Below are 12218 nucleotides of genomic sequence, written 5' to 3'. Positions count from 1 at the left end.
TCATGTACTATTAATCTTGTCAATAGTCAAAGACGGTCTTGAAAAAAGCATTAGGCCCTATATAGATGGAAGGAGGGAGTACCAGTTTGTTTTTGAATGCCATGAGTTGTCCATCACAAATCCATTTGCACACTTGCCTGGATTCCACTCCACAGATCTGAAAATCGACTCAGAAAACTACGCAATGCATGGCTAAAACATTGTCATCGTCATACCCAATCATCCATCCACAGATCCACACCAACGGCTTCATTAAATTACTTGATTCACAGTAATTTCTTATACAAAACACACACTGAAATTACAAATCTTAAAAAAAGCAATACACGTTCCTCACAAATGTTATTCTGAACTCTCAACTCTGCCGTGCACATACTAAAACGGGGCAGCGAATGGCAGAAGACCACCAAAGAATACCCACGCGGCCACGCATGCAACTGATGATAAATAGTAACGTCGGTCACTCACTGACACTGATCATGCACTCGCTGATGAGATTTCAGTGCTGGGCAGGATGGTGACAGATCGGAGTCAGTGGTGACCGTGGTATCCACCGCCGCCGCCACCGTATGTAGGCGTGGGAGGGACGGGGTGGTAGTCGGGGTGGGGCTGCGGCTTGGGCTCCGGCTTGGGCACGGGGCCGTAGTCAGGGTGGGGCTGCGGCTTGGGCTCCGGCTTGGGTGGCACAGGCTTCTTGTGGTGGAAGTGCTCGATGATGTACTTCTTGATCGGCCCGCACAGGGTCATGGACGCGCACTCCGGCGACGATGCAGCAGACGGCGTGGCGGTGTTGTCGCCGGCGACGATGCCGAAGGTGGTGCCCTCGGAAACCGGGACGATCTTGGATGGCTCCTGGCCGGGGCACGGCACCTTGGAGGCGGCGCTGTGGAGCTGAGCGACGCAGTCGGCGCCGTGTAGGTCAGCGGCGAGGGGTACGTTGAAGGCGCCGGTGCCGTCGAGGGCGCCCACCGCCTTGCTCTCGTAGTCGCCGTGGCTGTTCTTGCACTTGATGGCCACCTGAAGACCTGTTGTGCATGCATTCATGGCAGAACAACAGTGAGCAGAGCCCCATCGATCATGCATTTACAGTTTTACACAGTAGCTAGCTAGCGCTTACCTTTGAAAGCTTCCTCGGCCTTGATGTTCTTCCTGGTGCAGTCGGCGCACTTGGCCAGGCCGACCACGACGGACGCCGCCTCAGCATTGGCAACGGCGATCGCCAGAAGGACGGCGAGAACGAGCGCTCTCGGAGCTGCCATGTCTGAATTGGGTTGCCTGCTTGGGTTAACGGATGGATGATGGATCGACTGAGTGGCAGTGTGGTTTATATAGGCGTCCGCGTTGATCGCCACAGCTCGATGGATGATCTGGCTGCATGCTCTCCAAGGGTGGCCGGCGCAATGATGCGTGACAACGAGAGGCCGGCTAATTCGCCGAAATTTCAGATGGCGAATTGAAAACTCGATTGATTCTGCACGCATCGATCATCGATTTGTTCCACACCTCGTCATTACTCAGTTGGTGATCGAGATCAAAATTGCTAAACTGGTTGGTGATCGACTTTGACCGGTGGTCGATCACGTCGTTCTCCTTCATATGGATGCATGCAGCGTAAGTACGTACGTACCCTTTATCATCTCGAGCCTACATAAAAGTCGTCAGAGCGTACGTACTGTTAACTAATTATATGCGATGATCCCTTTCTGCGTGAGGTGCACCTCCCGTGCATTTATATGGCAAAGCAACAAGAGTTGGAGCTAGCGACGTGGATTGGCTAGTTACAGGCTTAATTTGAAAGCAATCTTACAACCATTCAGAGCTAGAAGGATTTGAGCACCAGAGCTATAAAAACTTCTCAATCTTTCAATATAATAACGCTGGTTGCAATCGTACATATTTTGTTCTGCAGTTCAGAAGATAGTTGTATCTCCCCGCAAAAAAGAACAAGAGTTGTAATCAAATCACTCTCGAGGACACATGCATGGTAGTTTCATCAAGTTACTTTCATCTTGTTTATATTGAGTTAACATTCATTGCTTTGATAATTTGCTGTGCGGTGGAACCTATAGTAATGTGTTGTTCTAACTTCCATCAAGATTCATTGAGAATAATTAAGATAGCATCTAATCATAACAATAAAGTTTGGGGTTCCAACAGCCCCTCATGCTAATTCATAAACTTAGGATTTGGTAATTCAGTCATTCCAACCATCTACCATAGATAAACTAATCACAAAATACTCTCCTCGGCCTTCATGTTCTTCCTGGTGCAGTCGATGTTCGCACATCACCACTACAAAATTACATCACAACATAATATCAAAATATTGAACTATATTTAAATTCACAAGATTAATAGTAACCAGGTTTATCCCATGTCCTCAAGAACGTAATGGGCTGCCACTCACAACACATCATATGGATCATAATCAGTGGAGATGAAAGTATGAATAATAACCTGAACATATGAATCCAATAAAACTTCTAAGTATCAACTGCAAGTAGTAATCAACATCAGACATTATACTCAACAAAGGATCTGATGTAATAGTTCATAAGTCAGAATATGCATTGGTCCCAATGATGATCGGAGTGTTGTGATGACAATGGCTTCGAATTCCCCTTCCGAGAGGGACGAATCTCTGGCAAATCAGCCCGCCAGAGGAAAAAAAGTGCCCCGCCTCTCTTCCACCTCGCGGAAGACCGGATGCAAGGAGGGCAATCCTCATGGCTCGGCTCCGACTAATAGATAGGTTGGGGTTTTAGTCCTCCTAGGGGCGATGCTACATATTCGAGCCGGTCTTTCGGGCATCGATTCTCCTCGAGTTTATCCGTTGGGATGGATCGACAAACCTCCGACGTAGATTCTCGTCTGCTCCTCGGGTCGGCAAGGATAGGGTTTATCGACATGCGTACGCGACGATGATATTTGATGTTAGGTTCTTCACATCGATTCAAGGGATCTACAACAACGATTGCAACTCCAGGGCGCTGGTCCTTAGGGGCATGTGCACCAAGACTTTCTAGCTGTCATCGACAAGGCCAAGCCGGCTTCGGTATGGGAGCGACGACAACGACACGTCGTCGGATCGTTCTGGTGGTCAGTGGTCGTTCGATGGTTAATGGACTTTGATGTAATTTTTATTATGTCCGTTGTGCTTTGTAATTGTACTTTTGGTGAACCTTTATAATACTCCTTCCATTCCTAAATATAGGTCTTTTTAGAGATTTCAATATACACTACATACGGATGTATGTAGACATATTTTAAGTGTAGATTCACTCATTTTGCTTTGCACGTAGTCCATATTGAAAACTCTAAAAAGACTTGTATTTAGGAATAGACGGAGTAGATCTGGACCCTTTTCGCCAGAAAAAACTATGTTCAGCTATTACACGAGCTGCCTCTTTATCTTCTCTAAAGCATTGTTCAAACTTTACCTGTGTAAATCCATGTACTTGACTAAGCAGGTTCTCTGCTGCCTAAGTGGTACTGATTGTTTGGTCTTCAACGGTCCGAGCCAAATATGCCCCCTTATGTATTTCAGCTGGACCGGGCCATGGCCCAGTTCCCCTCCTGCTTAGGCAGAAAGAAGTCAAAGCAGAAGGGGCAGTATGAATGCATGATCCCTGGTAGCTGCAATTTTGTTTTTGACATGAATGCCATGAGTTTTCCATGACAGATCCATTTGCACACCTGCCTGAAGTCCACTTGAGTTTGAGTCCACGGATCTGAAAACCGGCTGAATGTAAATGATGGTCTCACATGACTACACAATGGCAAAACCATTTTTCGAGCAATGCTACATCAACGGACCATTACGAATGTTTTACGGGGTGTTTTTGAGTTTGGCAAACTGTGATTGGACTAAGGGGGAGAGGGGCCCCGCCTTCCTGAAAATCAGAGGTGGGGTGGGGTGGGGGGTCAAGTTTAGTTTGTTGGGAGAGTCCGTTGAAACCCCGTAAAGAGCCCGTCGATGTACCATTTTTGCTATTTTTCCATTAAAAAACTGCCACACAGTTATTACATGAACCAAAAACTTAAAAGAAAATAAAGGTAAAAGCAAGCCTATAACATTAGGCAAAACATGAACTAAACACACGCAACACACAGTAGAACAAGATCAAGCCAAAAAAGCCAACATCTGCGGTAATTCCATTGGCTCAAATGGACTTGATTAAATTACTTGATCCACAACTTTATACAAAACATACACCAAAAATACAAATCTTTAAAAAGCAAAATACACAGTGATCCCTGTGTTGCTCACAACTATTATTCTGAACTCTCAACTTTGCGGTGCAAATACTAAAATGGGGCAGCAAATGGCACAACACCAAGCAATCCATCCACGCATGCAAACCGATCATAAATAGCAACATCGATCACTCATTGACTTTGAACCCGGTGATGAGATTTCATGGCTGGGCAGGACGACGGTGGTAGACTGGACTCAGTGGTGTCCGTGGTATCCACCGTCGCTGCCGCCTCCATAGGTGGGCATGGGAGGGACAGGGTGGTAGTCTGGGTGGGGCTGCGGCTTGGGCTCGGGCTTGGGCACGGGGCTGTAGTCTGGGTGGGGCTGGGGCTTGGGCTCCGGCTTCGGCGGCACCGGCTGCTTGTGGTGGAAGTGCTCGATGATGTGCTTCTTGATTGGCCCGCACAGGGTCATGGACACACACTCCGGCGATGCTGCGGATGGCGTGGCAATGTTGTCACCGGCGACGATGCCGAAGGTGGTGCCTTCCGAAACTGGCACGATCTTTGATGGCTCCTGGCCAGGGCACGGCGTGTTGGAGGCGGCGCTGTGGAGCTGTGCGACGCAGTCATTGCCGTGGAGGTCAGCGACGAGTGGCACGCCGAAGGCGCCGGTCCCGTCGAGGGCACCCACTGCCTTGCTCTCGTAGTCGCCGTGGATGTTCTTGCACTTGATTGCCACCTGGAGACCTGACAAAATTTTCGTGGCAGGGCCATTAGTACATCAGTGACTGTGAGCTGATCTCCATACATTTATAGGTGTGTGAAGTGTGCACCTGCAGAGTGACAGTACTGTTCATATTTATCGACCTATATATGGTATGTAGCTAGCTCACCTTTGAAGACTTTCTCGGCACGCAAACCTCTTTTTACCGGATACGGTACCTACCGGCAAACCATCTGCCACTCAAATGCGAAGTGATTCGTGCTATAGGGAGGCCCACAAACAATGTATAGATGTGTATAATGAGAGTCTATCTCTTGTATCTTTATTAATAGTCAAATCAATGTCAGATGAAAGGGGCCCATGTCAGCAATATAGTTATACTTGACGCATGCATGGTCCATTCTCTCTCCTCATTCTCACGTACTGAAGATGCATCACATGTCAGACTAATTCACGCCCTTTATTTTCTCTTTGGCAATTTCATTCATTCATATATTTTAAACTGCAACTTGTTTTTTGAAACATTTTATATATTTGAACTCCCGATGCCAAGACCTTCAGAACAAGACCAATCTTAAATACATTCAAACATATTTTAATTTCAAAATTTCAAATGTGTGAAACATGTTTTGTGGAATACACGAAATAAGTATTTGAGTGAAACCAAAATTTTCAAATGAGTACATTCTGTTTTCATGCATATGAAACAAATTTCATCATGAAATATTTTTAACTTGTTATTTAGAAAATGTGAAACTAGTTATTTTAAAACATGTGAGACAGATTATTTCAAAATTTTTTATAAATGAGCGAAATCTATTTTATGAAGCGAGTGAAATTGTTTTTTCATAGCATTTAAATTTCACTTATTTCAAGTTAAAATTTATATTTCAAACATTTGAAACTAACTTTTGAGATGATTGAAATACATTTGAATATATTTCGTAAATACAAAGTGGAATTAGTTTTTGAGATATTTTTTGTAATGAGTGAAATCAGTTTTATGAAATGGGTTATTTCAATTAAATGAAATATGTTTTTTGAATTCAATGAAACAAATTTTATGAATTGAATGAAATCATTGTTTGAATGAGTGAAATCGTTTTTGAAATGAGTGAAATATAATTATTGAAATGAGCATAATCTGTTTTATGAAGCGAGCGATTTTTTTTCTTTTCAATTGAGTGAAATCGTTTTTTTAATAATCGAAATGAGTTATTTGAAACAAGTGACATCAAATGAGTGAAGTTAGTTTTATGAAATAATTTAAGTTTATTTTTGTGACATATACCAGCTTCTTGAAACAAGAATATTTTTATTTTCAAATGAGTGAAATTAGCTTTTCAAATTATTGAAACATGTATTTCTTTCAATTGAAACGACTCAAATCAGTTGTATCAAATGAGTGAAATGTGTTGTTAGATTCAATGAGTGAAATCAGTTTTCTGAAATGTTTGAAATAAATTTTTGAATGAGTGATATCCATCATTTTGAATGGGCCTAAATCTATCTTTTGAAAATGAGTGAGATATGTTTATTCAAATGATTGAAAATGAGCCAAACACTAGAAAAAACTTTGTGAGTTCCATATTCCAGTTTGTGAAAAATGAGCGAAACACTAGGAAAAGCTAGAAAAAATGTTGTCCTATCAAATATATCCGTGTCTCTGTGAGTTCCATATTCCAGTTTATGAAAATGAGTGAAACGCTAGGAAAAACTTCTATGACATAGTGAAACAATCTAATTTTTATGAAAGTGATTTCAAACAAAATTGAAATATATAAAATAAAATATATTTCAAACATATCCAAAATTGATCTTGTTCTGAAGGTCTTGTCACCACGAATTCAAATATATAAAAAGTTTCAATAATAGACATTTGGTTCAAAAGATATGAATCATTAAAAATATGAGGAGAAAAATAAAGCATGTCATATGTATGGCTTGAGAGAATGCATGCATGCATGCACCGTTCTCTCTATTTTAACTCTCTCTCTTTTGTAAAGCTGACAATATCTGACATCAGTACATGTATTGCTATGTCCAATCTAATATCTGGAAATAGAGTATAAGATATGCACAGATCTTGACAAAAGTGATGGATGGTGGATTGGCCACCGGTACATACCAGCACCGGTAAAATAACTTAGTCGTTTCTCGGCATGCCTGAACCTCTACCACTCGCTTGCCTGTGTGAAGTGGCTGGTCGATGGATGGATGGATGGATGGATGAATGGAACAGGCGACGCATGGCTTATATAGGCCTCCGCATTGATCGATACAGCTCGATGGATGATCTGGCTGCATGCGTGCTCGAAGCTCCAAGGGTGGTGATGGACGGCGAAGTGATGCGTGACAACGAGAGGCCGGCTAACTCGCCGAAATTTCAGATGGCGAATTAAAACTCGGTTGATCGATTCTGCACGCATCGATCAATGATCGATTTGATCCACGCACGTCGTTTGTCATTACTCGGTTGGTGATCGACTTTGCATTGGCTGGTGGTCGATCGTGTCCTTCTCGTTCGTAGGTTGCACGCGGCACATGGACAAGCATGCAGCGTAAGTACGTAGTCTTTATCATCTACTAGAGTCTAAACAAGTTAGAGCCTACATACCTAATTCTCTGTTGGTCCCTTTCTACGTGCGGCGCGCCTCCGGGGCATTTATATGTACCAAATCAACAAGACTTGAGCTAGCAGCGTGGATTGGCTGGTTACAAGCTTAATTTGAAAGCAATCTTACAACCAATCAGAGGTAGGGTTAGAGCACCAGAGCAGCACAAGTGGCATAATAACATAAAAACTTCTCAAACTTCGAATATAATAACGCTGGAGTATTTTGTTCTGCAGTTCAGAAGACAGTTGTATTCCATTTTACTTGAAAGTTGCTCTATGACTACTGGCTCACGGACCATGCAATTTCTATCAATTGTCGCCACAATATGTTGCCAAGTAGTTTCCATCACTAAATCGAGGTCGGACCTAATATATGAAAAGTGAAGTGCTCTTGATAAATGATGAATGGCAAACATCAGAAACCAAGTGATTACTAGATGATATCTCGCACATTGTTGAGGGAATGTTCTGCATTATATTTCAATGTATTTGGCTGGGTGGAACATGAGTAGTTAGATTAATATTATAATAAATAAATGAAAATATATATGGTTTATTGTGTTTGATTATTGTATGGTTGTAAAATATTTATTAGATGTAAATAGCATAATACTACAGTGGAAATTCCAATTAATATTTGCATGTTGAGGTGATGCTTTTCCTATGCATGGTTGCATGTTAAAGGTGGGTCTTTGACACGCTGAGATGGCTTGCTTACATAGAGATAAATAGGTTAGTGGCGCTAGCTATTTAGATTCTCCAGGATTCTCTCAAGATATAGAAAACTTATGTTTGTGATTGGCCGAGCCACCATAGAAGAATATCTTTTTCAGATCGAGAATCTTTGCTATACCCCTTTTTTTGCAGCAAACAACAACACATGGGTCGGCAAGAATGCCCCTGTTCTGGGACGGTTAATTGCTGACAATGTTTTGATTGCCTATGGAAGTTTGCATCCAACAAAAACAAGAGAGTTCGTAAAGATGGATGGTACATTGGATAAAATATATAATGAGAATAATATTGAAGAATCGAGGCATAACGGTATGTGGGATTTAGTTTGGAACCTGCAGTGTCCGGCCAAGGTAATTTTTTTCTTGTGGAGGGCAATTGAAAGGGGCGACTCCCTGTCGTGCAAATCTTGCTGATAGACATATACAGGTGTCTCCTCATTGTCCCATTTGCAAATTATGGGCTGAGGAGTGAGGATGTTAAACATCTTCTATTTGAATACTCTTTGGCTAGTGAAGTGTGAAATCCGTCGGGACTTGGTGATATCATCCATAAATCATGTGTCTCTGGCTTGTCCTGGGAGGAGACGCTGGAATATTTATTGAACTTCCTTGATCAAGAAGCGATGATTTTAGGACATGTATCCCGATAAATTATTGCTATTGCATCTTGGTATGTGTGCGAGCAGAGGAAACTCTTGCTACGTACTCTCTAGGCATCGTTTAAAGCTCAACGTTGATACATCGTTTGACCTTGATACTCTCTAGGCATCTGTATCACCTGTCCTTCGAGATTGTATGGGAAAATTCATTGTTGCTGCAAATGAAAGAATTGATGTCTGTTTTGACGCTTTCACGACCGAAGCCACAACACTGAGATATGGAGTGAATCCTGCACACACAGTTGGGTGCAACAATCTTGAAGTGAATTCAGATAATCTGGAGGTGATTACGACAATGCTAGAAGGGGCTTCATCATCTGGCGTCACGAGTGCTTTATTTGACGATTGCTATGTACAATATGTCTCTTGATTTTACTCATGTAACCCATGATCACTGTCCTAGAGAGGCTAATGCAACCGCACATGAATTAGCTATATTAGCTAGATCTTCTGCTCATGGTACTTGGATGGATGACGCGCCTTGGGAGCTAATCCAAATTCTTGTCAACAATGTAAAAAGAGACCTTAAGTGTAAAAGAAAGAACATCCATGCGACCATGATACTTGGAAAAGGGATGTTGTATATGTGTAGATCTTTTCCACTGGAACACAACAAGCTCATACAGCAATGATTCACTTAGAGTATATGAACAGCATAACCATTGGATGCATCGTGAAATGGGATACGACCCTGAATATACAGTATCGTCCGGGATACATCGTTGTCCTTGGAGTTGCCAACCCCGGTGGAGCTTTCACTGAAAATGAGATGAAGCTTTATTATGCCCACTCATATGTGAATTCTTTTATTGCTTCCACCAATTTGAGAAACATCAAGTTTTTACAACGTCTGTTCTTTGTGTGTATTCCATGCTCTTAAACTAAAAGGTCGTGTTAGTTTGTACAATGTCATGAGTCACATGTTTTTGTCACTCCATTAGTTCCAAAATACAAGGTGCATTAGTTTTTCAAAAATTCAAGCATTTTGATATTTGATCAAGTTTAGAGCAAAATATATCAATACCTGCAATACTAAGAAATAAAGTAAGAAAATATATTTAATGGTGATTCTAGTGATAATGGTTTTGTATTGTAAACATTGATATATTTTTCTACAAACTTGATCAAAGTTACAGAAGTTTGACTTTTAAAAACTAATACACCTTTTATTTTAAAAACGGAGGGAGTATCTATTTGATCAAATAAACATGGAAGTCAGCAGTGTCATAATTTTGATGCGTCAACCTGCAATCTGTAGTAAGTACTACTCTCCAAAGTTTGACTTTCAAGACAGAACCAATATGTAAAGTAAAAAAAGAAATGAAGCAATTGCTGTTTGAACTGGAAGTTGCTACTTACTTCCTTCGTTTCTTTTTAGTCTGCATATAAGATTCGTGCAAAGTCAAACTTTGTAAAGTTTGATCAACTTTGTTGGAAAAAATATCAACATCTACAATATTAAAACTACTCCCTCCGTTTCAAAATAGATGACTCAACTTAGTACTAATTTGATACTAAAGTTAGTACAAAATTGTGTCATTTATTTTGGAACAGAGGGAGTATATGGTAAGAAAATTAATTTCATGATGCATCTAACAATATTGATCTCATATTGTGAATCTTGCTATTTGTTTTATAAACTTAGTGAAAGTTTACAAAGTTTGACTTTGATCAAATCTTACATGCAGACTAAAAAAGAACGGAGGGAGTACTGATGTTTGCCAGCTAGGATACCATTCGTGACCTGTTTGTATGTTCTAAATAAAAAATCGATCACCAAGACACCAACTGAACAGTGACGTGGATCAAAACGACGACCGATATTAATTCGCCATCAGAAACTTCGGCGCGCCGAAAGCGAATTAGCTCATCTCTCGTTGTCTCGCTTCACTGCGCCCGCCGGCCATCCTTCTTCTTCTGCGCTTGCGGACAGATCGGCCGGTTGAGCATTCGAGCTCTGCCGATCAACGCCGAGGCCTATATAAGCCATGCGTCGCCTGTTACATCCATCCATCCATCAGCCACTTCACACCAGCAAGTGGCAGTAGTGCGATCCAGAGTTTCAGGCATGGCAGCTCCGACGAGAGCACTCGCCCTCTGCGTCCTGCTGGCGATGGCCGTCGCCAACACCGAGGCGGCGTCAGTCGTCGTCGGCCTGGCCAAGTGCGCCGACTGCACCAGGAAGAACATCAAGGCCGAGGAAGCCTTCAAGGCTCTGCAGGTGGCGATCAAGTGCAAGAACAGCGCCGGCGACTACGAGAGCAAGGCGGTGGGCGCCCTCGACGGCACCGGCGCCTTCAGCGTGCCCCTCGCTTCTGACCTCCATGGTGCCGACTGCGTCGCACAGCTCCACAGCGCCGCCTCCAACGCGCCGTGCCCCGGCCAGGAGCCGTCCAAGATCGTGCCGGTGTCCCAGGGCACCACATTTGGCGTCGTCGCCGGCGACAACATTGCCACGCCGTCTGCAGCGTCGCCGGAGTGTGCGTCCATGACCCTATGCGGACCGATCAAGAAGCACATCATGGAGCACTTCCACCACAAGAAGCCCGTGCCGCCGAAGCCGGAGCCCAAGCCCCAGCCCCACCCGGACTACGGCCCCGTGCCCAAGCCCGAGCCCAAGCCGCAGCCCCACCCGGACTATCACCCAGTCCCTCCCACCCCCACCTATGGCGGAGGCGGCGGCGGTGGATACCACGGACACCACTGAGTCCAGTCTACCACCGTACTCCTGCCCAGCGATGAAATCTCATCAGCGGGTTGGTTGTCAGTGAGTGATCGACGTTGGTATTTATGATCGGTTTGCATGGGTGGGTGCATTGTTTGGTCTTCTGCCATTGGCTGCCCCGTTTTAGTATCTGCACTGCAGAGTGAGAGTTCAGAATAACAGCTCTACGCGTGTGTGTCAGGCAAGTGTGTGGGTGTGGTTGGTGTGTTTGCTTCTGTAATTTCGGTGAGTTCTCTTGTAGTACAAGAGGTTTTTATGAATCAAGTAATTTAAATCAAGTCGATTTTGTCAACCGAAGTACACTGCAGCTGTTCCAGACGATTGACACGATAAGGATAATGTGATTTTGCCATTAGTTCCAGTCAATTTTCTGATCCGTGAACTAAAACTCAAGAGAAACTGAGGTAAGTGTGCAATTGGATTTGTCATGGACAACTCATGGCATTCATGTTGTAAGCAAATGGTAGCTCTTTTTTTCTAGAAGCAAATGGTAGCTACCAGAGATCATATTCATACTGCCGGTCCTAGTTTTCCTATTAGGGGAAAAGCACTTTTTGTC

The 12218-nt window shown here is 43.2% G+C and overlaps 3 protein-coding genes across 3 annotated transcripts; 1 reads left to right on the top strand and 2 right to left on the bottom strand.

Moving 5' to 3' along the window:
* Window positions 1-248: 248 nt before the first annotated feature.
* LOC125540799 (proline-rich protein 4-like) lies at window positions 249-1301 on the bottom strand. The gene is made up of 2 exons (XM_048704357.1): window positions 1118-1301; window positions 249-1025 (listed from the first exon to the last, which is right to left on the bottom strand). The coding sequence occupies exons 1-2, from the start codon at window positions 1257-1259 to the stop codon at window positions 532-534; spliced, it is 636 nt and encodes a 211-aa protein (XP_048560314.1). The 5' UTR covers window positions 1260-1301; the 3' UTR covers window positions 249-531.
* A 2738-nt stretch (window positions 1302-4039) lies between these two features.
* LOC125534844 (proline-rich protein 4-like) lies at window positions 4040-5318 on the bottom strand. Its single transcript, XM_048697921.1, has 2 exons — window positions 5306-5318; window positions 4040-4947 (listed from the first exon to the last, which is right to left on the bottom strand). Exons 1-2 carry the CDS (start codon window positions 5316-5318, stop codon window positions 4454-4456), a joined length of 507 nt encoding a protein of 168 aa, XP_048553878.1. The 3' UTR covers window positions 4040-4453.
* A 5615-nt stretch (window positions 5319-10933) lies between these two features.
* On the top strand, window positions 10934-11937 carry LOC125535329 (proline-rich protein 4-like). Its single transcript, XM_048698383.1, has one exon. It carries the CDS (start codon window positions 11003-11005, stop codon window positions 11639-11641), a length of 639 nt encoding a protein of 212 aa, XP_048554340.1. The 5' UTR covers window positions 10934-11002; the 3' UTR covers window positions 11642-11937.
* The last annotated feature ends 281 nt before the right edge of the window (window positions 11938-12218 follow it).

The sequence above is a fragment of the Triticum urartu genome, chromosome 2, assembly GCF_003073215.2.
Source record: "Triticum urartu cultivar G1812 chromosome 2, Tu2.1, whole genome shotgun sequence".
NCBI lineage: Eukaryota > Viridiplantae > Streptophyta > Magnoliopsida > Poales > Poaceae > Triticum > Triticum urartu.
This window is presented reverse-complemented; position numbering and strand designations above follow the sequence as displayed.

Excerpts from the sequence above, each read along its gene's own strand:
- LOC125540799 (XM_048704357.1), bottom strand. The coding sequence starts at position 1,259 with ATGGCAGCTCCGAGAGCGCTCGTTCTCGCCGTCCTTCTGGCGATCGCC. Across the intron at positions 1,026-1,117 it reads GGCCGAGGAAGCTTTCAAAG|GTCTTCAGGTGGCCATCAAG; the intron begins GTAAGCGCTAGC and ends CATGCACAACAG.
- LOC125535329 (XM_048698383.1), top strand. The coding sequence starts at position 11,003 with ATGGCAGCTCCGACGAGAGCACTCGCCCTCTGCGTCCTGCTGGCGATG.